This window comes from Dermacentor silvarum, chromosome 5 (assembly GCF_013339745.2).
Source record: "Dermacentor silvarum isolate Dsil-2018 chromosome 5, BIME_Dsil_1.4, whole genome shotgun sequence".
Taxonomy (NCBI): Eukaryota; Metazoa; Arthropoda; class Arachnida; order Ixodida; family Ixodidae; genus Dermacentor; species Dermacentor silvarum.
The window spans coordinates 98925379-98950400 of NC_051158.1; the positions used below are offsets into that span (position 1 = coordinate 98925379).

The 25022-nt window shown below is 46.4% G+C and overlaps 1 protein-coding gene across 1 annotated transcript in view; it reads left to right on the plus strand.

Annotated features, from left to right (window-relative positions):
- Nucleotides 1-25022, plus strand: part of LOC119453640 (TBC1 domain family member 9) — a 94318-nt gene that overhangs the window by 17027 nt on the left and 52269 nt on the right. The window contains exons 7-15 of the mRNA XM_049668310.1: nt 1631-1633; nt 2760-2822; nt 3877-3953; nt 4789-4914; nt 6440-6572; nt 14077-14187; nt 15315-15403; nt 19271-19314; nt 23522-23651. Coding sequence (XP_049524267.1) covers nt 1631-1633; nt 2760-2822; nt 3877-3953; nt 4789-4914; nt 6440-6572; nt 14077-14187; nt 15315-15403; nt 19271-19314; nt 23522-23651 — 776 coding nt within the window. The remainder of the gene's footprint in view (nt 1-1630; nt 1634-2759; nt 2823-3876; nt 3954-4788; nt 4915-6439; nt 6573-14076; nt 14188-15314; nt 15404-19270; nt 19315-23521; nt 23652-25022) is intronic.

Below are 25022 nucleotides of genomic sequence, written 5' to 3' on the forward strand. Positions count from 1 at the left end.
GGTGTACTGGAATAGGGCAGTGTGTCGTCTGGCAGCGAAAACGTGGATCTTCTTGCGATGGCGGCTTGGGGTGCTGGAGCACTCCAGTGGGAGCACACTGCAGCACCATCTGTCACTGCAGCCTAGAACCATTGCTAGCAAGTAGACCCATAAGGGTGCCCTGTGTTGCAATGCAGGGCCTCCAGGATCAACAATTATGGTTGTCGCGGAAGTCATGCATGTCTATGCAGAGCTCACGAATTGGTTGCTGGGGTATTTCCTGCCGCGATGGCACGTTTTTTTATGTGCACGGCAAGCGCTGGGATTGCCAAAGCTTTTCTTTTTTTATTTATTTTTTTTGTGCATCGTGGTTCTTGCACAACGAATAGAGCAGCTACAGGATTCTTCAGATCGGGCACATTAGCTGCATCCTTGCCCGTTAGCACCCTGTTGCGGAGTAAAATGTCCGAACGACGGTGGCAGCATTCGACACAGAGCATTATTTCTTTTTTTCTTCAGTGAAACCTGCCAATTGCCGAAACTATGCCGAATATTTTAGCCTATAAACGCAGAAAGTTTAGCACGACATACTTTAATTTTGCACGCTAGGCATACTGGTTTGGTAGTGCCATTGCAAGAGCGACCATGGTTCTCCCCTTGTTTTGCTATATGGACAACACACTGCTCCATTCCAGTACACCGTACTGGTACAGTCAGACCTCGATATAACGAAGTTGTACTTGCAGCGAAAAACTTCGTTATATCAAGAATTTCGTTATATCAAGGTTTCGTTAGTTCAACAGAACTAAGATGGGGGAAATAAAAATAGTTCGTTACATCGCAAATTTCGGTAAATCGAGGTTCGTTATATCGAGGTTTGACTGTATTACGGTTAGGGCGCTGCAGTACACTGCGGCCTTTCACGGTTCACTCCGTTCATTCGCAACATTATGGCAGCGCAGCACGTTCAGCATGACTACCGCTTCGAGAGACAAGCAGTCTTGATGGCCAAGGAGCTGCGAAACTCCGCCGTGGCTCAGCGGCTCGAAGTCAATGAGTCGGCGATTTGCGGATAGTGGGACCAGCGGGAGGCCCTCTTTAAATGCGAGGCCCTTTGGAAAGGCTCTATGGACCTCGTAGTGGTGCCCCAGAATGAAATGGTTGTGCAATCTTTTAAGAAGTAGTTAATCTCAAATGAACTCGACAACACGGATGAGTTGATTCTCGGGCAATCACTTTCGGAGATAGTTTCGCTTTCGCAAAGACTCGGCTTGTCCCGGCACCGAATGCCTCGAAGTATACGGCTGACAGTGCTCTTGGCACTGATAGCGAGCTTGGCACAACTCCAGTAACACTTGCCTGGGATGCTTCCGGTGCCTAGTCATGCGAAGTTTCAAGAAAGTGAAACTATCTCCGAAAGTGATCGCCCGAGAATGCCGCCCATGAAAGCTGTATCTCCTCCGCAAATGACGATGATGAGTGAAGAGAATTCATTTCCGAATTGATTCCTTGAATAAAGGTAGCAGTTCTTTTTCTGTCCATCTCGCGTTACATTTGCGGTTGCATTATGTTCAAGTAAATACAGTGCATCCGAGCCACAGTCATCACTCACGCTTGCTGCTGCATACAGGCCTTCTTATCTTGCTCCAAGGAAGTTTTGCACCCTTTGGGGCAGAAATACTAATAATCGTCACCTATCTTGTGTGCCTTTCTTTTCTTTAACGCAGCATGCCCAGTACTTCCAGGTCACAAATGGCATGTGTGTTATCAGCATGAAATTGCATTCTTGACAGGAAAGTACTGAACGCAGAGTTTTCAAGAAATAAAATGTAAGCAAAGATTCTCAGATCTACTCACCATGATGGCATAGTGACTGTGTGATGGCATAGTGGTTGCATAGCTGCAGCTGGCATGCAGATTGGATTGGATTGGATTACAGCAGTTTTTAATGTCAATGACAACAGCTTGTCACTACTGCAGTTTTGGTTTTGTACTCGATCCTAACACACGCATCACATTTTAATAAATTTTTCCAGAAGCGTGCACCATAATCAAGTATTTAGGAAAAAATGTCCGACTAACATTCTCAAGGCAGTTGAATCACGAGACCCGTAATAATATGTTCAGTCAATTCATCATTGTTTCTTTCATTTGTGTGATCATTCTTTTCAGCAATACTTTCACTTTCGTTGTAGAAATGAACTTCTGTGCATGAGAGCTAAATCGAGCAGTATTGCCACAGGTCATTAAAAAATATTAGTACTAGATGTCTGTTTGAAAAATCAGTAGAAATTAGTAGATTCCTTATACTGACAACCAAGGTATGTTAATCAAAATTTCTACCGGTTAGATCTTGTGCTTATTGTTAGTTATGCTATGTGCAATCTGAAAAATGGTCAACCTTCAAGATTCTTGCCTTAGATACCCTCAGACACCCGGTACCTGAAGTCTGAAGTGTTCAATGTGCTTTGGACCATGCTTAAACCCAAAAATGAAAGAAACATGCATATTGGTTTTGCACAGCAAAAGTTGGTCACGCTTTATGTTATCTCTTGAAAAAGTACTAGATTTGTTTGTCAATTTTCTGGAAGGCTCCAAAAGTCAGAAGATTCGAAAGGTTTATCCCTGAAGCACTGAAAATGTTTAAAAACCAGCAGTAGCTGTGGTAACACCAAAATCAAGACACCATCTGTGTGTATTTGGTGGTGAGGTCCTGAAAGCTGGTTTCTGGTTTCTGTGAGCATGCCTCTCATGTCCTGTCCTGTTTGTGTTCCAGACAGCTAGAGAGGAGCAACAATTTCCTGTTCCCAGAGACCATCATGGTCGCCAGCAGACAGAAGAAAGTAAATGAAAATTCTTTCTTCCTCTTTAACAACTTCTCGGAATGTCATAGTGCCAGGAAGTGACATGCAGCCAGTTGAAATTAACTCAAAGCATTTAAGGGTGCCACAATGTTTTACACATAGGCATGTGGCCACTTGTGATGAACAGTCTTGCACAGTTATTTATCTTGTGTGTTTGATTACTAATATAAATTATGTTTGTGTTCACTCTGTATTGCAATTTGCCTGCCTACCCTGGTCAGAGATAGTTTTTTATTTAGCAAACAAGCAACAAATGCCAGGTCTCGCAGCAGGTATTGCAATGTTCTCAACAAAAGCTTTGATGTTCACATTGTTGTCTTTGTTCGTTGCGATATTATTTGTTGCGGCCTCCGAAATGCATGCACACAATAATAACCCTGCGCAAATTGTAAGGCGCAAAAGTTGCTCTATAGATGTCGAAGACTAGTGTGACCTTCCATATCCTGATATTGCCACAGTTTAACAACACCTTTTAGGAAACTCGCGTAATCACTGGCACCAGATTTCCCTCTCTGATATTTTACCAAATGCTGTGGTTGTTGCGTTTCGTTCAGTGAGGCATTCGACTCTTGTCAGCATGGTTCGTCTAGAATTGGATGAAATCAGCAGCGCTGGTCCCGTTTGGGTTTTCTTGTGCTCGTCTAGTACTTGAAGTCAGCAGTGGATAACGACGATGATGGCGCACGCGGCAGCTCTGCCTGCAAAACTGTGCTACGCTTGCATTCAGTGCACGGGAGTTGCACATGAAAGTGGGACACAGTACTCGATCACATGGTGTGCTTCCACGTGCAGAGAACGATGTGAGAATGCCAAGCTTGATTTCAATGAAAACAGCGTGTGGCTGGTGAAGGTTCATTTTCATGCTCGACTGTGACGTGCACGTGCTTTTGAGGCAGTGCTTTCAAGAAAAAAAGAATGAATGTGATCGTTCAGAACACATTAAAAGCGCAACCAAAGAATCTGAAGGTGTGGGAGAAGTGACTGCTTTGTGTAAAGGCCGACAGGTATTGACTGTCTTTTTTTTTTCCCCCAGCACTATTTTTCCATGTTCACGAACATCGTAGAGACGTTCACCCTCATGGAGCAGTTGGCAAACCTTGCCATGAGACAGTAAGTTCACTTACTTGTACTTTTTTCATGTGCCAAACCTGAGCATTTGTGTGCCGTTATTTTCTAACAGCTCAATTCCACGCCTGTCTTATCATAAGTTGTTTCAGAATCTCTCAGTACTCGTGATAACCTTGGCGAGGCACTGCTTAAGCCAGGGCAAAGCATGTAAAGAAATATGACTCAAATAGAGTGGCTACGTTAATCGAACCCCAAAGTCTGTAAAGCGCACTTGTAAAATGTGAAGTGAAGTGCAATAAATGTGACACTGGCACTGTCAGCTAATTCAAGCATCTTAACTCCCCTAAGCCAAGACCAAGAAAGATGAGAGGTTCACGACATGTGAATGGTCATAACATGTCTGATGTTTCACATTCATTGTTTGCCATTCGTAATTTGTCATTATTTGACATGATGGCACCATCAATCCTGGCCGTGTGTTCAGAGCGCTGGTATCCAGGATGTACATTTGTGTCTTTCTCTCCCCACTGTAATCTGGTAGAGTCCAGTCATAAAACTGCCTTGGAGGCATGAAATCATTTGTGTATGCCAGGCTTGGCTTTCTTTTTTTTTTAGAATACAAAATTGTTTTAATTTGCCTGTGACAGATAGCACAATTCTAATCCTTGCACTGGATTGCTCAAAAAGACAAATATTGCAGACTGAGTTGAAATGCATAATTGACTAATTAAACAAACTTTAATGATTAAGCTTTAAAGCGAAGCTTGATGCACTATGTCCCAATGATGCTGATCACCTGTCAGGCAGCATGGAAAGTGTTAAACTTTCAACAACAGCATCACAATGCACTCAGGGTGGTTACCTGTGCCACTTGCAGGCTCATCTCAGAGGAGACGTTTGAGGCAGACGCGCAGCTTTCGCGAAAGCTCAGCTGTAATGCACCCAAGAAGCTTCCACTGCTCAAGAGGGACCTGGACGCCAGGGCCCAGAGCGAGACCTACCGGTGAGATCCCGTTGTGTTTGCTTCCATTCATCTTGGCTGGTGTGGTGTGACACCGCGCGATTGTTGGAATGCCTGTCCCAAGTGTGAGACGAAAGGAAGGCTGGAAGGTTAACTAGAACTGAAAATCCTGTTCGCTACCCTTCACTGGTGGATGGGGGAGGGCATTGTAGAAATAAAAAAGAGAACAAAGAGAGAGACTACGCAGAGCACACAGTCACAACTGTTCAAGAGCACAGCAGAGGAATCGGTTAACGCCATTCAGGGTCATAAAGCCATTTGTATAAGTCGGTTACCCTTAAGAATCTAAACAATACTTTCATCGCCCTCTGCTGTGTCGGCTAGTGAGAGCGATACTTCAAAATTGTTCGTTCTAAGGTAGTCTGTCTTCAAGGAATGCTACAGTGCAGTAATGAGTGATTGCCTCTGTGCGTTACATCGGGGACAGTCACTAAGAATGTGTTCCAAGCGTCTCCGCACAATGCCAGAAATATGGGCCTCTGGATGACTCTGAGTACATCAAGTCCCTTTAAGTGCATGGAAATTTTTGTTACTTGGACATCTTTCCACTCTCTGACCTTGTTGGAATGCAACTGCCACAGTTTCTGGGTAGTTCAATCAGAATGCAACTACCATAGAAACTGCCATGCTTGGTGCTTGCAGCCTTGCGCTAAGAATTAGAGATTGATAGAGGGGGCAAGTTGCCACAGCAGATGATTTTCCTGTTTTCTAAGTTGTCATTCTTGTGCACACATGTATGGCCAACCACTGGGATTATGACTGACTGTCTCAACACTGATGGGACTGAATGAGCTGTTTTTTGCCAGTAATGCAAACAGCTTGCAGACCATTTTCAACTGATCGCACTTTTATGCATGTACTATCGAGCTCTCTGAATGCTCATGTTGATAACAGTGTCTGGAAACGGCTTATGCCGGTTCTCACCGGTTCAGCTTTTGCCAAAATCTGCATTTGCAGTGTGCTGCTGGCCCTCCTGTTCACATTACAACAATGTTATTTTAATTGACCATTCCCTGTCAGCAACATTTGTGTGAGTAGACATATCAAGCACGTCAAGCTCATCTGGGGACAAATTCTCGGACGGTCACTTGCGCAGATATCACTTTCAGTGCAAGTTGATATGCTGGTAGAGCAAAACAGCTAGAATCATCCAACACACTGTGTACTACGTCACGTGAAAGTGATAGCATCACCAAAAGTGATTGTCCGAGAATACGTCCCTAGGATACAATTGAAGGTTCAGCTCTGAAGGCAAGAAGGCGTATTTATATTCTCTGGTGGTAGAAAGTTCCTTTGCTTATTAGCAATCATGCCAGCTACACTGAAGACGCACTCATGCTGCAACGCCGCGTGACTGCTCAATTCATTGGTAATTGAATTGAAATAAAAATTTAATGCTTCCAGTAAAGGGTGTGCAAGCATTACATTTTTTTATTAGACAGTGTCCAACTTCGTGACGGTGCTCTCTAGAAATTTTCCAGTGTAACTCGGTGCTGTCTGCATGCAGGACCATGTTTCGTCTGCCGCTGGACGAGCGGCTAGACGGAAGCCTGGAGTGCTGCCTCTGGACGCCGTACAACAAGCAGGCCGTGCGTGGGAAGCTCTACCTGTCGCCAAACTACATCTGCTTTGAGAGCCGGGTGAGTCCTTTGCTCACTCGCTGATGAAATCATTTTTTTCGGGACACTTGAACTGCCACCCTTTTATCGTAAAATAGTTAGGACACAGCTCATTATGATAGAGACTGGGGCAGTTAGGATACACATACGTTCGTGTATATTAAGCCTTGACTGGAGTGCATAACGTCTTATTATCCTAAATATTTTTGCCTGAAATAAAAAACTCCGCCTAAATATGCCATCATCATAAATTGGTACACTCTCATAGGTGAGAACGCCTCTTTCGCATAATTACACGGAAGTGTGACGCATAATCACTCTACGGCCGTTTTCTAAACATGAAGGAGTTCCAAGTGCATGTTTCAGAGTTTTAATTAAGCCACCATTACAAATGCAGGCGAGTTTGGAAGTGCAGCAACTCATCCAAGTCATTTTCGACTTGTTTGCATTTGGATTCGTGCTGATATAGTACATTGTGAATCATGCTTGTACGGAGTTGTTGAATGGCCAGTTACGATCTTCACCAGCATTGCCTAAGGGTAGCTGTTGGGCTCAAGACCTGTTAATTGCGAGCGCCAGGAGCATGCATGGGACATGGCCACTTGCGGCCTTATCGCGGTATAGGCATGTACAGTTAAACCTGGATATAACGAAATTGACCAATTCCCGGAAAACTTCGTTATAAAGAGGATTTCGTTATATGCAGGTTCGGCACGAAAATTCGAAAAAGAAACGCTTACCGTATTTACTCGATTCTAACGCGCCCTCAATTGTAACGCGCACCCGTTTTCCGTTTTGGTCGAAGCACTCATCCTTGGAGTGTCACACCAGGTACCGGATGCGTGGACGCGTGTCGTTTCGCACAAGCGCGAGGCATTCGAAACGAAGAGCGAGCGTCACGATGACGTCGTAGCGTCGTATAGTGTTACAGTAGAACCCTGCTGTTATGTTCCCGGGGGCTGCGTTTTCCCGGCTGTTACGTCGTTTTCGGTCGGTCCCGGCACAGCTCCCATAGAACCCAATGCATTGGTAACCCCGCTATTGCGTTGCAACTATGGGACCGTTCCCGCATCATACGCTGCGAACTGCCACCCCGCGCCGGCCTGAGCGGCCATTTTGACTTTTCATGTCGCTTGGCTTGGTGGCTTGACGATGGCATTGGCCGGCCAAAGTGCCAGGGGCGACAACTAAGACGTATTTTCGGTTTTCGCCAGCAAAAGTATGGCCCTTGAAATCCGTATTTGCTATCTAAAGATGGTGTATATGACGCGCTGTGGCCCTAAAATTTCATTTTGGTGCATAGATATTCCGTATAAAGTCCAAGGACGATAACGCAATCGCCGCGCGCCGTATGCTGTATGTGCAAGTGAAAACGTGGGAGGGGAGCCGACGACCACGTCTAAACCTCGCGCGCGCAAGAAAAGCAGGGAGGAAGCGCGCCTTCTTCCTTTGCGCTCGAGGCACCGGCGAGGGAGCGAGGGGGGAGGGATAGCGGGGCGGCGCGCGGTCGTGCGATCCTTATCTTGAAAGCGATCTGCGTTGGGGCAGAGTCTAGACAGTGTAGGTGCATCGGCGGCTCGTAGCTTTGTGCATGCTGTGTGTTCTCAGCGCTCAGTTTGCGTTGAAGCGATAGACAACAGCACGAAGGTCACTTCGCTCGCTTCTCCAGCGGCATTTCCACACGCCGCCACCGTTTGACAGCGCGTGTCTGCGCTCATCGAGTGTGATATATATATAGTGGTTCAGGGAGTGGAAACGATGCTATTTTCTGCTACCCGGAAGGGAGCACGGCACGGAGTGTGATGTGTCACAGCGTGTACCAGCGCGTCGGCAACATCAACTGGAAAAGGAGAGAGTGGCGGCTTGGCGGGCTAGGCCAGCTGCAGCCAGCGGCAGGATCAGGTTTGAATGAAGGGAGGGGGAAAGGTCACGCCCGCGGCGGCAAGATCGCCGGGTCGAGGGATGCAGGCCCGCCTCGCACACGCACGCACGCACGCACATGTGCGCTCGCTTCGCATTCCATCGCGGCGGAGATGGTGCTTCCGGTTGCTGCTTGCGCAAAAATGACAAAATTTGGAGCGAAATCTCTAGGTTGTCGTAGGGGAAAATTCATTATATCGACGGGATCTCCCGCTACCACTTCGTTACGTAGAGGTCTCAAATACATCTGCTTCTATGGAGTAACGGCGGGGAATATAAAAACTTTGTTATATCCAGGAATTCGTTATATGGCGGTTCGTTATAAGCAGGTTTAACTGTACTATCGTGAGCAATATGAGCGGGAACGCAGGAGCACGTGTCAGATAGCCTCGAACCCTGCTATGGGCGATACGCGGCGGCCGCCGTCGGAAATAAAATGGAAAGGGGGACGCTGTTCTAATAACTGTTGGTACTCCCACCATGGGGGTCTGTTTACACAAAGTGCGGACCTTCACATTGCCAGCGCACTGTGATAACTGTTTAGTATTGCAGTTACTGGTAACTTTATGCCCTGAAGCAACGCGAAAAGTAGCACTGTTTTAATGTGTAAACAACTCGTCGTGTGGATTGATGTAAAAAAAAAATTGGTTTAAAATACGAGCCAAGGTCTAAAAGTTCCGTCATGTGTTTGCACGAAGAATAAACAAATAAAGAAAGCATGAAAGAAAAAAATTACTAGTCGTAAATCACTGTCACATAACTGTCTTATCGGCTGTTGGCGGCCAGTGAAACGCCGTAAGCTGCCGTTTTCGACAAACGCAAGCGCGGTAGGAGTGCCAACAGTTAGCGGAAGTCAGTATTTGTTTGCTATTTCTTTGTCTCTGTTCTGGAATGAGGACACCGCTTACTCGTCCTCAAGATCAACGACCTCGATGGCCCAAATGAATGTTTCATTTCCCTCTCTCTCTCTCTAGACTAATGCTTCACAGTTTTCATCTCAAGAATAATTTCACTTATACAGTAGAACCTTGTTGATACGATTCAGTTTCGTACCATTTCCCAGGGCAGACGTTCGCGATCGAGCGCACAAAAAGTACCCTATACAGTTAGACTTCCTTTTTGCCGGTTGATGCATTTCTGGAAAACACGACTTTTCGGCACCAACGCTCAGTACATCCCGAAACTGCATTCGTACCATATGTTTTCCGGCCCGCTAGATGCCACGTGAACAAGAAAAGGCACGAAGGATGCGCGATCGAGAGCAGTAGGTGCCCGCTGCGGCAGCTTCTCCACAGTACTCACCTGCTTGTGTCACTACAGAGGAAGGAAAAACTGAGGAGAGGCACTGACATCACACTTCGTGAAGCCTCCATGACGCCAGAAGTTGGCTTTGCTCCGCAGATCCTCCTCACTTGTTTACATTTGTCACCTCCGGCGTGCAACTCTCCTGGGCTGCGTGCACGTGCCGTAGTGACCCGTCAATGGATGCAATTGCGATGTACCGTCGCGATACCGTTGCCAAAGTTATGTCGTTCGAGTATTGTGCTCTAGCATTGAAAGAAGTTCATAGTGAACTCCGCATATTAGAGCACGAGGCCGGTCACCGCTACTTCTGCCGGCTTTTGTGTAAATAAATCTGCGCATTCTCAGTGTACTGCAAGGATACACAAGTGATGACTGGCAGCACACTTTACATACATCGCGACACATCGACCTATGGTTAGCCCATCTGCAGTTTACGACAACAAACACATATGCCGGTCGTAGCTGGAGGCGTCCTTTTACTTTATTGAACAAGTTTCAGGCAGCAGGACATAGCTCGCCACAGCGCACTGACAAGGAGGCCAGCAGAAGAGAACACGTTTAGATGCCTGACTGCATCTTCAGGTGTATTCTACTCACGGTAAGCGAAGCTTCACAGAAACAAAGGTCTGTGGTAGCCGCTGTGTAGTGCCGAACATTACGCGCGTATGAGTGCGGTTAGCGCATTGGCCGAGCTCGCTACATGCGACCATTTATTACTCACAGCAGCCGCTTCTTTCCCATCCTTCCACATGGCTGTTTTGCGTGCCACAAATGCATCGTCCTCTGTAAAAATCAGGGACACTGCAGCACTGTCACTGACCTGCAAGTTATTTATCATACATTCTGAAGCACAGCGGATTCAATCTGTGATGGCCCGTTATCACGAATCCACCAAAAACGACAACAATATTCCCAGATCGTCCTTCGTTCGTGGCGCAGTTCATGGTGTACAGCGTTGAATGTGTGTTTGTTTCACGCCTTTTTACTTCGAGTCCCACCTGGCCACAACAACAACTGGGAGAGTGCGGTCTAGATGACTATAGCGGAACGGAGACTAACGCAAACCTGCACATACGATGCCTTTACCACGGTAAAGCACACACACGTGAGCACACACCACCATAACAAAACCACCATTGTGCCCCAACAACATGGCCGCCACACCAAAAAAACTGTACCATGTGACTTCCTCCACGCGTTTCTCCTAATACGCGGGCTGGGTAAGGCCTCTCCTCAGTTTTTTATTCCTCCATGGCCGGCACGCATTCAGTTTTCTCTTCCAATACCAGCAAATCTCCTTGCGGCTCATTGCACGTCAACATTCACAGCTATTGCAACTAGCGATAAGCATCTTCGCCTATCTGTTTCACAGCACATGTGGCATAGTGCCGTTGGAAGCGCACTGCACCCATTTAATAGGCGATAACCGGATCGCACTGCCGTTCCCTGCTGCAGGCGGCACGAAGTGAGCCTCATGTTTCGCTCTGGCGGCATTGTATTCCGGTGTTGCCTAACAGCTCAATTTTGCTTCAGTTCGTCTTAAAAAACTACGCAATAGGAAAACAATAAAGCGCGTCTCGTATCATTCGGGTCCCACCAACTAGAGGTGCTTCGGCGTCTTCTTCCGCAATGATTCTCGCCGAGTGGGCACCTCAGAACTGCCTGCCAAAATGTCCCACCTGAAAAAGCTCCTGACCCAGGTCGAATTCGAGGAGTGCAAACGTAAGCTTGCCAAAGCCGCAAAAAACAACAATGCACGTTCGCGCCGCTCTGGACCTGCCAGCTTGGCGCGTGTCAGTGTCTCGTGCCGCACAATTCGCATAACGCTTCACATTACATAGATCTCAACTACAGCTGAGTCTGCCAAATTTTTTAGCAACTTCGGATCGCACATTTTCCCGATTAGTACGTTCTTCCTTGCATTCTTTTTTTAGAATGTAATAACGAGATTCTACTGTACTTGCATGTGACAACATTATGAGTTGACCATTACTGGTGAAACAAGGAATGTCTCTGGAGGCTAACGTTTCAACAAGGGCACTTGTCTTCGTCAGGGCAACAACTTCCTCTCTTGGCAGCATTTTTGTGGGCATCTCTCACTCTCACCCACCTTCCGAGAAGCAGGAGGACGAGTAGAATAAGCTAGTGCATGAAGAAGGGCGAGGGAAGTTGAAGTGCTCAAGAAAAGAAAAGAAAAAAAAATGGGATTTGGTATTTCATGGTGATAGAGAGGAAACAGGCAGGGGTGCTTCTATTGGTTCTTTCTAGAAGTGGAGGTGGACGAAAAAGGATGTGTAAACAGGCATTGTCAACGCAGTGGGCCCAGATTTCCCAGAAAAGACAAACTCGGAAGATGGACGGTTCAGACACTTGAAAATTGAGCAATAATGTGAAAACTAATTTCTTTTTCAGAAAAAGAAAAAAAAATTTTTTTTTTTTAAAGAACCAACAGCTGTACCCCTATCTGTTCTCTCTCCATCACAATGAAACCCCAAACCCCATCTTAAAGCGACGCTTGCTTAACCTCTTCCAGCGCTTTGGTGTTCATTTCTTGCCTCTATCGATTTCTAACTTCTATCGACTGTGCAGTGGCGCGAAAACGCCGCATTCTCACAACTCATGGAAATCGTGCCACAAGATAGCTTTGTATCGACTGATGCTTGGTGTCTTGCATAACTTGTGCCACAATGAAAAAAACATATATGCAAGTGCCACGTAGCTGGACAGAACCAAAGTGGTGTTTGCCGTTGCTTGGGTTCAGTATAATGTCCAAGTGCGATAAGGTAACTCCTCGCTTGCTGTGCGTGCCAGGAAAAACATGCGAGGGTGAGGAGAAAGATGATTGCTTGATGCGCGCCGTCATCCCACGTGCCCAATGTTGCAAATGACGAAATGATGTGATCGAGCACGTTCTAGGAGGGGAACATAGTTGAGCGCACGGTAGCGCGTTCAAGTGCGCCGCACCAGAGGCTCCTTCCCGCTCCTTTTAAGTAGGACGGGAAAGGAGCGTGCACGTCATCTGCTTGCTTTGTTTAAGTCTCAGCTTTCCATGCCTCTTCCTTTGTCATTTTTACGGCACGCAACATTACGGTAGCTAGCAGCGCTCAGGTTTGTCTGAAAAGCGATCCTCGGGAGTGAGAAATTGTGTTCCAAATAACCGTTGCACGGTTTCTGGAGTTCTAATACGGGGGGGGTTTTCTCTATTCGAATACTTAGGACTTTGCTGGGACCATCAGAGCGTTCGAATTATCCAAATTGTTCTAAGTAAGAGATTTTGAATTATCAGCATTTCACTGTGTTATGCTGTCACTGCCCTCGCCACTCTTCCTGGTCCTTGTTACTGCTGATATGCAGCTACTTGTTTTAAAGAGACTTGCTCTGACAGAATGTTTGTGCAGTCTGTGTTTAATATTGTCTTTTTTGTTTCATAACTGTTGTGTTCTCTTTATTTCTTTTTTTCTTCTTTAACATTTCAGGCAGCAGTTTAGTGTTTGAAGATGTTTGTGTGTACTTCCGTGCCCTCACCTGTGTAAACCTGAACAAACTTGCCCTGTAAATAAACAGAAGTAAAATTTGCTGGCTCTCCCGTAATCGAGAGTAAATGTAAGCATGAAATAGCTACCATACGGCGTCCTTTGCTGCCTGTGGTACCGCCGCCTTCAACCGCGTTTCCTCTTGAAACAGTCCAGCGCGCTCAGCGTCTGTCGCCACTTTTTCTTGTCGCGTCGAAGTGGTCGGCTGCAAATGTGCAGGCTTAGGTCCCCTGTATCTGACTTTTGAACGTCACTATTGGAAATGACAAATAAAGCTCACAAATAAAGTTACAGCTTGATGGACATTGTGAAAAAAACATTACTCGGAAGCAATATCTTTTGTAACTTGTTTGGAGAGTAACTAGCATATGTAATGCAGTCCTGTACACAGGGTTGGGGGCCAGAGACCACATTCTCTTAAGTTTTGACTGATTGCTCCGAATGATTTTGTTTGCTCTCGCAACTTGCCGGCATGTTCTCTATTTAAGTGCCCTTGATAACAGCTTTGGCTTTTGGCTCAAGGTCACTTGAAGGTCGCCGACAACAGGAGCTAAAAGCATTTCATGCTTAATAATCCTGTTGGCATGCTGAAGGAAGCAAAGTCAATATGCTGGGTGGCATGCTGTGCAAACAAAAAGAACAAAAAATTGCATGGCTGTGTAGTTGTGCAGCCATTGTGTGCAAGTAGGCTGCTGATTTATATAAACAAGTGGAGTCGCTAAAGCATCTCCAATCGGGTGTCCTGACGGAGGTCTCTGCGGGTGCAGGTCAAGAACCTGGTGTGTCTGGTGCTTCCCCTGCGGCTACTCCAGGTGACGGAGAGAGTGGACAGCCACCACTCGCTCTCAAACGCACTTCTGCTCACCACCAGGAACAAGGTGTGTGTGCATATGTCGCTGATATTCTGGATTATTGACTGGTGAGGTTGTTAGTTAATTACACTACATGGTTTAATGACACAGAGCATGAGACGCCTTAGTGGGGCACTACAAAGTGATTTCAAACAGCTGTGGTTCTTTCCTAAGCACGTCACATGTGTGTTCCAATGGGCCCCCCATTGGAATTTAGTTACCGAGCCAGGAATTGAGCCTGCGACCTTGTGCTCAGAAGCACAACGCTGTAGCCACTGAACCACATTGCCAGGTTCGGTCAATAAATTAGGGTGTCGAGTCGGGCTTGGGCAAGTACTCATTTCCGAGAATGCCTTGCGTGATAAAGGAAACAATGGCTACCACAGTCGCAAAAAGGACGCCACAGTATTGTCCGAGCGAAGCAGTCATAGTACTCCGTTCTTCAGAATCGCACTCACATCTAAATTACACATACCAAACATCATTCTCCATTGTGTCTACTTAATGGTGGCCACTCCATCTTCTACTACAGTCAAACCTCGATATAACGAACCTCGATTTACCGAAATTCGCAATGTAAGGAACTGTTTTTATATCCACATCTTAGTTCTACTGAATTAACGAAACCTCGATATAACGAAGTTTTTCGCTGCAAGTACAACTTTGTTATATCGTGGTTTGACTGTAGTTAAATTATGCATTTACACAGGACTGTATACGAAAAAGTAAAAACGTGAAAGGGGAAACCAGAGTAACACGAGGTTCCCAGATTCAGAACTGAAATTGCTCTAGGAGCTTGTACAGCGTGGGTAACAGGTGCGGCAAAAGGACTTTGCTGGCTTGTACTTTACTTGAAAATTCTTTTTTGTCTTCTCCCTTTTATTAACATCACAAAACGGTTTCGAATTGCTGAAACCTAACAGAACCGAAACTGCTCAGCCCACTGAGCTACAACCCTTCCCTGTCCACTACCTTCACTGTTTTATTTAGTTGCCAACAGGTGGCGAAACCAGGGCGTGGTTGTGCTGCAGCTCATATGTAAATACAAGACTGTGTGCTCTCTTTTATGAATTGGAAAAAGAGTGAATTGGTACTAGGGGGGCCCTCGGCAAGTCTTTTTAAGTTTCATGCGAAACGTGTCGTTTGCCTTTCAGGTAAACTTCCTGCTTGCTCAAGTTGAGGGGCGGGACTTCCTCATCGAGAAGATTTCTGAACTCCTGGCCAAACTACCTCAGCACAAAGAGTATGTTGATAACTCGTTTCTAAATTTCTCCGAGATATGTCAATTTTTATAATCTGTATCGTTATAATTTATAATCTGATGAAAATTGAAATTGTCCTTACCATGTGAGCACGTGCCATGACATGTAGCAGTGAGCATTTAATCTCTCACAGTGTTTTCGTGATGTCATTTCACTGACAAGGACAGTTAACTACTTTGAATGCAAGCTGCACATTCCCTTTAGTATGTTAAACCAACCTGTACAGTTTTTGTGAGGTACAGATGAGGTACAACTTCAACTCCTGCATTCATGCCATACATTCCGGGCCTTAACAATTCAAGGGGCGCGGCATCTCTATTTGTGAAAGGTGTGGAATCTGTCTGATGTTAAGGGCATCGCATTGCAAGCCTTTTGCAACAAAAATGATTTGGTTGCACCTTGTGTAATCGGGGATCAAATACGGCAACTACCACACCCTGGCATCTTACACCTCTCTTTCGTTATCAAACTGTGCTCAGAGCCATGCACAGCACACACATGGAACAATGCCTATCACTTTTTGCCCATCATCACACTGAGGTTTTACATTAGAGTAACCTCCATGTTGTGTTGTGCTAGCTTCTGTCATCCTGCCCATTTGTAGGCCATAATATCGGCACAGTGGTATCGATCTCCACCACCAGATGGTGCCGCCACCCCATTAGTGATGGGGAAGCGTAATGCAGCAATTATGAAACACAAAGCACTGTGGGGCCACAATAAGTATGAGGTGGTGCGTGGAATCTGGAAATTGGTGCCAGCGCTAACGTTTGCAAATGCCATTCAGTGCTTAAAATCGGATATCTTGTCGAGGTTGGAAGTTAAACAAAGATAGGTAGGCCGGTTGGCTTTGAGAGCCCACGGTAGAAGCACAAATGAGGCAGTGCAGTCTGACATGGGTTGGGCCTCTTTTGAAGTCAGAGAAGCGCAGAGCAAAATCAGTTTTGAAGAAAGACTCGGGAACATGGATGAGGAGGAGGAGGAATAAACTTATAAATGGGCGGCTAAAGTGCACAAGTATCTCTACCTGAAAAGCGTGGACACAGAAAGGAGGAAGAGGCCAAGAAAGCCGGCGACCAAGTACAGGATAATCGAAACTGTAAATAGACAACCAGGAGTCATCAGAAAGAAAGTGAGAGAAATAGAGACAGTGAATTGGATGCAAAGAATGGAAACAAAAAGGATGTCGGGGTATGGCGGGGATGCCAACGGCGCTCTGCCTCGACACACCGAGCCCCGAGGTTGGCGCATGCCTACGCATCAACCGCGGTCCGGTACAAGCTTGAGGAAACAATAGACGACAACCACGTGTACACTCGGAAAGCATTTATTACGACTGCAACTAACACTTCGAGCAGGCCAGCTAGCTATAGTTGACATCGCTGAGGGTTCCCTCGAAGAGAATAATACACTAGGTAAAGAAGGGCTTCCGACTTACCAACTGGGGAATACGGGGTGGCCGCGGCATTTGCCGCGGCAAGAACGCGGTTGACTAACCACGTGCGGGAATACGGGAGCGACGGCGGAGACTTCCGCCGTCGCCGCTTGCTGGAGACCAAAGAGACCCGGGCGACGTCTGCGGGATCTCACGTGACCCACCCGGTGGCGCTGCTAGCGCTTGCGATTCCCGTGCGCCGCCCGCGGAAGGAAAGTTTCCCCTCTCCCAACTCTCCCTGGCGCGCATGCGTCTGCCGCGACGTTCGCTGCGCGTGCGGCGGTCATGGGACCCGAGGGTTCCCACAAGGACAATGGAGATTTACAAGAATGAGAAGAAAGAAATTTGAAGGGAAAATCTGTACGATAACACAAAGGGCAGTGCCTTGCTATTTGAGGCTCGAGCCGGTTGCCTAAGGACCAAAACATACTGGAGCAAATATTCGGAACTAGATGATGCATGTGTATGCTGCAGTAACGATCCAGAGACCACTCAGCACATCCTAATGGATTGTGAATGGATTCACCCAGTGAGAACCGTAGGTAACGTACAACTTCCAGAAGTGCTTGGGTTTAAAGTGGACAGAAGCATCAACCGGTCAGCAGTCGAGATAAGCAAGAGACGTTTAGAGTATTGGTGGAAAAAAAAAGCAGGGAAGAGATTGATACAACCGGATACATTAAAGGCATAGTTACATTAAATGCAAAACATTAGTGATACAAGTTAGATAGAGAGGTTTTGAGGAACTAAAGCAGGCTAGGTGACTGTCACCATGCCGTTTCAACATAATCATCATCATCATCATTATCATCATGAGAGAGATACAAGCTTTAATGATATGCTGGAGATGTTAGCCCGGCTTTACCGTCTGGCAGGCTACTTCAGGTACTAGGCACCAGTGATGAGGTTCTCTCCTCTTTTTCTAGAGTAATCAGTAGCCATCATGCTTACTCTTGCATAAAAGGAAGTAACAAAAAAATGGCATTGGTTTTAAAATCGTGACTCGTTGATGCATTTGTTTGTGTCAGTTGGCAGTCTGGTGGCATTCATTTAAAGTTTAGCGTGCCAGTACAGTATAATCTCAGTGATACGATCACGCCTCACACAAATTTGGGCATGATACAAATTTATCATTAGTTCCTGCTCAAATTCATTAACTTACAATGTGATAAATTTCTAATTTTGCAAACTGCTGTTCCTGCCTTGGAAAACGATACGAATATTCGAGCCACCGCGCGAATATTCGTACCGCATTGATATATTCGTATGCAGTGATATATTCGAGCCCCCGCTCCCGCAAAAACAGAAGTACAAAAAAAATTTCAGAAAAATGATTTCACTTTGGGCAGTACCACAGTACCATGCGACTTGTCGGCCATTTTCAAACACCTTGCAACTTTATCAGGAGCCTGCAATCAGACGCGACCCAATCTTGCTGCATCAGCAAGATCGCAGGCGTTCGCTTCCATGGGCAGCCTTATCTTTGTATTCCACGCCTTCCCTCGTCTTCTGCTCCTGATGACAATTCAAAACTTTTCTACCTTTGCACCCATGAGATTGCACAATACAAAGTAGCTTCACCACCTGAGGGAACAGTAAACAGATTCCATTATCTTGTGCAAATCATGTCCTTATCACCATCAAGCAGCAGCTAGGACGTAGCAACGAAAGAAACTCGAGATAACCAGGCAGATCTTAAGATGTCTGCCTCAGAATACACAAAGTCCACAGCTCGCTGGTGCCAGAATGTGCACGAAACAAGCATGCCAGTTATTCAAATTTCCATCAGCCAACAGGAGCACTCCCTGTGCAGACGTGACTACCGTAACGAATTTCAACGCTAGTTTTCTCTTTTTGCACTCGCTTTTGTTGCTTTTATTTATGCTTAGAAAAATACAGCGCTGCAGCTATCTGAATCTTCTATTTTTCGTGTTTACAGCAATACCAAGATGACGATGTTGTGTCAACAAAAAGCCCCAGCCACACGATCCACCTCCCAAGCCAAATTTGCTTCCGGATTTCGAATAATTGACGCGCTAAAAAAATGCAATTTTCTCAAATTCTGCTGCATATTTTTTTTTGCCAAAAATTTCACCATAAGATGAAGGGGGGAAAAAAATTTATTATGGTGTTTTACGTGCCAAAACCACCATCTGATATGAGGCGTGCAAGGTGAAGGAAGGTCTTAAGATTGTGAAAAAAAAATTCATTAAAAACGAAAAATTTTCAACAAGTCGGCCATTTTATTACCGCGTTCCCCCTTTATTTCCCTGTTTGTTTGTTTTTTGTCTTTGCCTGGTATGAATTTCGGGTGATACCAATTTTTGGGCTGTCCTAGAGATTAGTATAAAGATTTTGTTCTCTTATTTCATGTCGCTTATAAACCATTATTTCTTTTTTCCGCCACCTGTAGAATCCCTTGTCCAGAGGACGACAGTACCTCCCTTGCATCTTCAAGTAAGTGTGCAGCTTATTTGATATTATCACAAAAAAAATTATAAAACAAGCTGAGTCAGTCATGTGGTGTGTAGGGGAGATAACCTGTGGCCTATTACAGTGATATAATGAATGCCAAGTGAAAGTAAACGTAATCAAGGTTGCGAAAGGGTTCAATGGCATGATGAAATTGAAATTAGGAAATGTGCAAGCACAGGATGGTGTCAGCTGACAAGTGAAGGGCGATTGAAGATCGCTGGGAGAGGTCTCCATCTTGCAGTGGACATAACAAGAGGATGTTAAAGACTGTCAATTTCTTATTGGCATTGTTACACTGGCCAAATGGGCTAATATAACAAAATATTAAAATGTGTACTTGCTAAAGGGTTTTTCTGGCTCCTGCCTGGCCAGACACTGCAAGAAACGTCAGCTGCTTTTACTGCACCAAGCACTCGTCAGCTGGGAATCTGGCCATATAATGTAGCATCTAGCACGAGCACTCTGACAAAGTAAATAAAGAATTGTCACTAGGTGGGTTTGAACCAAGATCCACCCCCCCAGCTGTGACACAAACGCTCCTCAACTGCCCACCAACTGTTTTCCTATTACAAGGCAGAAAAGTTGCATTATTGTCCTTGTTCACAAAATAGTTCTAAAGGGTCACATTAAATATAGCATCACAAATATATGAGATACCTTCTTGCATCACTTGCAAGTATGCATGTTGCTTTATATAGATAATGTTTGGGAGCTAACACTCAGCTTAGATAGTTTTTCTTTTTTCTACAGTGTAGACCGCTTATAACGTAAGTCGCCGGAGTCGCGAATATCCGCACTATAAGCGGTACCGCACTATAACCAAAGCAACAATTTTCAAGGCCCGCACATATGCAAAACATGTGCACCGAGCCGCCGCCGTGGTTGCTCAGTGGCTATGGTGTTGGGCTGCTGAGCACAAGGTCGCGGGATCGAATCCCGGCCACGGTGGCCGCATTTCGATGGGGGCGAAATGCGAAAACACCCGTGTACTTAGATTTAGGTGCACGTTAAAGAACCCCAGGTGGTCTAAATTTCCGGAGTCCCCCACTACGGTGTGCCTCATAATCAGAACTGGTTTTGGCACGTAAAACCCCATAAGTAAAATTAATTAATTGCACCGAGCCGCCAATCGTATGCTACAGTCGAGGAATGCGGCTAGAACGTTTGCATTCAATTTACAGTCGAATCTCGTTAATTCGAACCAAATCACGCGGCGGCGCCTCCGACCGGCATTGCTCCGGCACCGCCATAGAGTAGAAGCTTAGGAGAGACCCCTCAATGTCGCGCGTGAACAAAACAAACAAAAAAAAAAAAGCGCGGCGAAAATTTCTCTCTCTCTCAAATGGCAAGGTCGCCGATTCTGCGTTGCACCGGAACATGCGTGTACGTGCCGACGTCTCAGCCACGCTACCGTAGCCACGCGTAGAAAATGGCAGTGAACCCTTCTTTCTCCTTTATGCTTCCTCTACTTTCTAGTCACGTGTTGACCTTGCATGCTGCGGCTACGGCGCAGGGGGAAGCAGCGGCGCTGTCCCAGGCCGGCCAACGAAACTGCCCACGCCGGCAAACGCCCACTTCCCAATAACGGCAGAAAACGAAGCTTCGGGGAGCCGGCGCCGGGCCGGCTGGAGCGGCGGCGCCTGCATGGCGGCGGGCGCGCACGGTGACAGTCGAAAGTGAGGGAGCTACGAGGGAGGGCGAGGGGAGCCACCGAAGCGGCGGAGGTGCAGAGGCGAAATCCGCTTCCCTGCCGCCCTCCTCCCTCACATTCCACGGTCCCTGCGTGCGCCCTTCGTCGTGATGTGCCGGCGCCACCCGCTCCCTGAAGTTTCGTTTACTGCCATGTTATTGTGAAGCGATCATTGGATGGCGTTGGCCGTTTCGTGGCCCTCGCTCGCTATGCGCGCTGTGATATTTCACGACTCGCACTCAAGATTCTGGTTTCAGCCTCACTGGCTGTTCGTTCGCACCACGTGCCCTTCTCCTCCACTTCGTCTCTTTCTTCCTCGAGCACTCCTTGGGGCGCCCGTTTGAGGGGAGCGTTCGCCGTCTCCACTGACTTCTGTACTCCTAGGCAGCCGCACTGTAACCGGTATTTCGTTTCCCGCAACTGCACTATAAGCGATACGTGTATACATGGAGTGCTATGGGAAAATTAACGGGAGTCCGAAAAAACCGCACTATATCCGGTCCTGCACTATAAGCGGTTATGTTGTAAGTGGTCTATACTGTATATTCTAAACAATTATTCTTGTTTGTTAGGCTCTGGGAATTATAAGATGGTTAAAATTTAAGGCTAGAAGAGACTAGTCATTTTGGTACGACAGTTCTTCAGGAAAGTGAATCTAATAATGCACAAGGTCGTTCAAAGCCAAAGGACGAAGTCTAGGCACATTCATGGATTTCCCATCACTTATGTGCTGGCTGAGAGCCTCACCAATGGCACACACAGACACTAGCACCAAATCTCCCTCTAGCATTCTTAGCATAGAACTCCCAGGTTTCCACAATGGCAGAGATCAGATGTGTCGAGTATGCAGTTGTTCATTGCCTTTCATTTCATTGCTTTGTGCGTCTTAAATGCGAAGTTTCGTTCAAGACAGCATTGTACTGCACTGGAAGGGAAAATTTGTCATCCACCTGGCAAACCCGTTCTGGTTTCTCAGAAAGAAAATGCAGGTGAAGAAAAATTAAGGCTTGTTGAAAAAGTGGACCCAGGGCCGTAATTTTTTTTTTTCCTTTTTGTGAAACTTGCTTCACCTCGCGAAATTCTGCAGAACTGATTTGCCACATTCAGTATCCCTGCACTTCGAATTGTTGATCAGTTCAGCGTTGACACTCTGGTTAGTTCAGATGATAATGCAACCACTCTGTAAAAACATTGCTTCTAGGTTTCATCCTTGAACCAGTACGAATTTTCTAGTGAAGCTCTTAAAGGGAGTTCAGCAATGTTTTCATGCACTGGTGAAGGCTGGCATGCGACGGCGTGGTTGATGTGAAATGTAAAGGGAACGCAACGTGTGTCGGCACCCCAAATTTGCTTTGAAATGTAATGATCAAGGACTATGAAATAAATGTTACCTGCGTATAATTCCTCGTTCTAATAAGCGACAACTTATATGTGTTACTTTTTTTAGCCAGTAATCCGTAATTTTTGTTTCTCACGTCGCATTATATCGACCACGCCAGCCAGGTGTTTATACGGCTGTTGAAGTGGAAGCAGATGCTGTGGTGCTGCAACGCAGCTAGTGTGGGAGCCCTCGCTAAGAACAGCCAGCCACGATGATGCTTCATAGTAGCAGCAGTTGCTCAGTTCGAGTGAGGCCATGAGCCAGCAAGCAGACCCCTAGTACTTCCGATGGGTGGGAAAGCTTGCCTATACGGCTTCGCTGTTTTTCGTGTAACACTTGTCCGATTGGCATACATCTGTGAAGGATCTTTTTTTTTTTTTCTTTTCACGTAAACTTACATGACGTCTGTGAAGCTCGTCTATCTATCTATCTCGTCTCGAATTTCGTCATCGAATCTATCCCGTCTGTAAAATCGGCGAGAATAAGTTGGAGGCTGCTGAGCTGAGAGAGGGAAGCGAGCGCCAGAGGAGAAAGGCATCTGTAAGATGGAGAGGAGGAGCGCGCAGCGGACCGGGGAAGGAGCCGAAGTGTCGCGGAGGAGAAGGGTAGGCAGGGGCATGCTGGGTTCACCTCCTCTGGCAGTGGCTATGGGCTCTGCGTGCGCTATGGATGTAGCGGTTTCGTCCAGCAATTGGGAGGCCGAGCGAGAAGGACAGAGGAACAACGCAAGCAGCGGCAGGCCGAGCGCATGTCGACCGACTCTGAAGTTGTCAGGCAAGCACCGGGGCACGAGCTGAGCAAAAGCGGCAGAAGGCATGAGCTAGTTGTGTCCAGGAGACTCCCGAAGAACGCACTAGGTGGCTTGCGACAATGCAGGTGTGTCAGGCAAGACGGCATAGCTTAGAAACTCCGAAACAGCACCCATAACCTTGCACATAGACTGCGTTCACGAAGTGAAACATCACTATAATTCTTCTTTTTTTTCATCAACTGCAGAGGTTTCTTTCTGAGAAACTTTCTGAGTAGTAGCTTCGGACTTCTGTCTGGTAAATGACATTTTGCTCTACTCTGCTGATTTGCACAGTATTTACTTGCCATATTGTACAACACTGCCACAGGTTCGTCAGCATCATGGGAGCCAGAAGCATCGCTAGCGTCACGCTTTGAGCTGCCCCGTTCGCCGGAGGCCCAGGAAGCCGAGACCCAGAAAGAGAAGCAGTGGGAAGAGCACTTCGCCGAATATGGACGGTGAGCACACTTTGCTCTTTGAATTGAGGTTGAGGCACTTCAGCTGCTCGCTTCACTTTGCTTGTTTCGATACTTTGCCCCTTTTGTGTTCCTTGGGGCGTCCATGCTGTGCCTCACTCTTGTGGGGCCTCAAATGTTCTGGGTTAGAAAGGCGACAACAGCACGTAGTGAAAACAGAAAAAGAGCATTTATTTCTCATTTCATGCAACAATACCAGGTAGCCAGTGTTTTGTACAAGGAATAGTTCCCCAACGTAGGCACTCTGAGCATGTTAGCTTCAGCACAGCATAGATGCAGACAAGACCACAACACAATGAACTACTACTTCCAACCATTTACAGTGGAATCTCATTGATACAGTCTTCACGATAACCGGAAAATAAAGCGTATCATCCGAAAATCGTATCCAATGTATTATCCAACTACATCGTGTTGCAGTGGTACCCCGATTATACGACTATGAGGGGACTACGCAAAACCGTCGTGTAATTTAGGCGTCGTATAATCGAAAAACTAAGAATGTAGGCAGTGATGCTCAGTCTTGCCCAAAAAACGGGCACAGACCACCTGAATAAGGTCGTGGCACGAACCTGTACTGCTTCCAAAGAAGGTAGATTAAATTGTTAAAAAATTACCATTTTTATTCGATTGTAATGCAAGTTTTTTTTTTTCTTTTTTTATGACTTTCGTTGCTCGAACTCGACCCTGGGGTTACAATCGCATAACGGCAAAATTGACCATTTCAAAGCAGATATTATAAATACCGCGATGTTTAGTGTTACGTTGGCAACCTGTAACTTTACGTCTCGATCCAATCCATAGGCAAGTCGACCGAAGTCAGAACTTGCTTTTAGTAGGAATTGACGCTACTTTCGCTGTGCTTGTAACTGATTACGATGCTGCAATACCCTACGGCCTCTTGCGGTTCGACTCCGTTCATCTGCGATGTTATGGCGACGCAGCGTATTCGGTATGATGGTCGCTTCGAGAGACGAGCAATTTTGATTACCGGAGGAGCTGGAAATGTCCACCGCGGCTCGGTGTCTCGACGTCGATGATTTGCGGATGGCGGGACGAGCGGCAGGCCCTCTATAAATGTGAGGCCAGTCGGAAAGGGTCTGTGCAACTTGAAGAGGCCTGGTATTGACCCCAAGTGAAATGATTGTGCGGTCTTTTAAGTACCTAAATCTCAAACAAGCTCGATGGCACGGAAGGTGATGGTTCTCGGGCAATCACATTTGGAGATAGTTTCGCTTTCACGAGACTCGGCTCGTCCTGGCACCAAACCCCTCGAAGTATACTGCCGACAGCTCTCTTGGCGCTGATAGCGAGCTTAGGACAGCGCGAGAAACACTTGTCAGGGACGCTTTC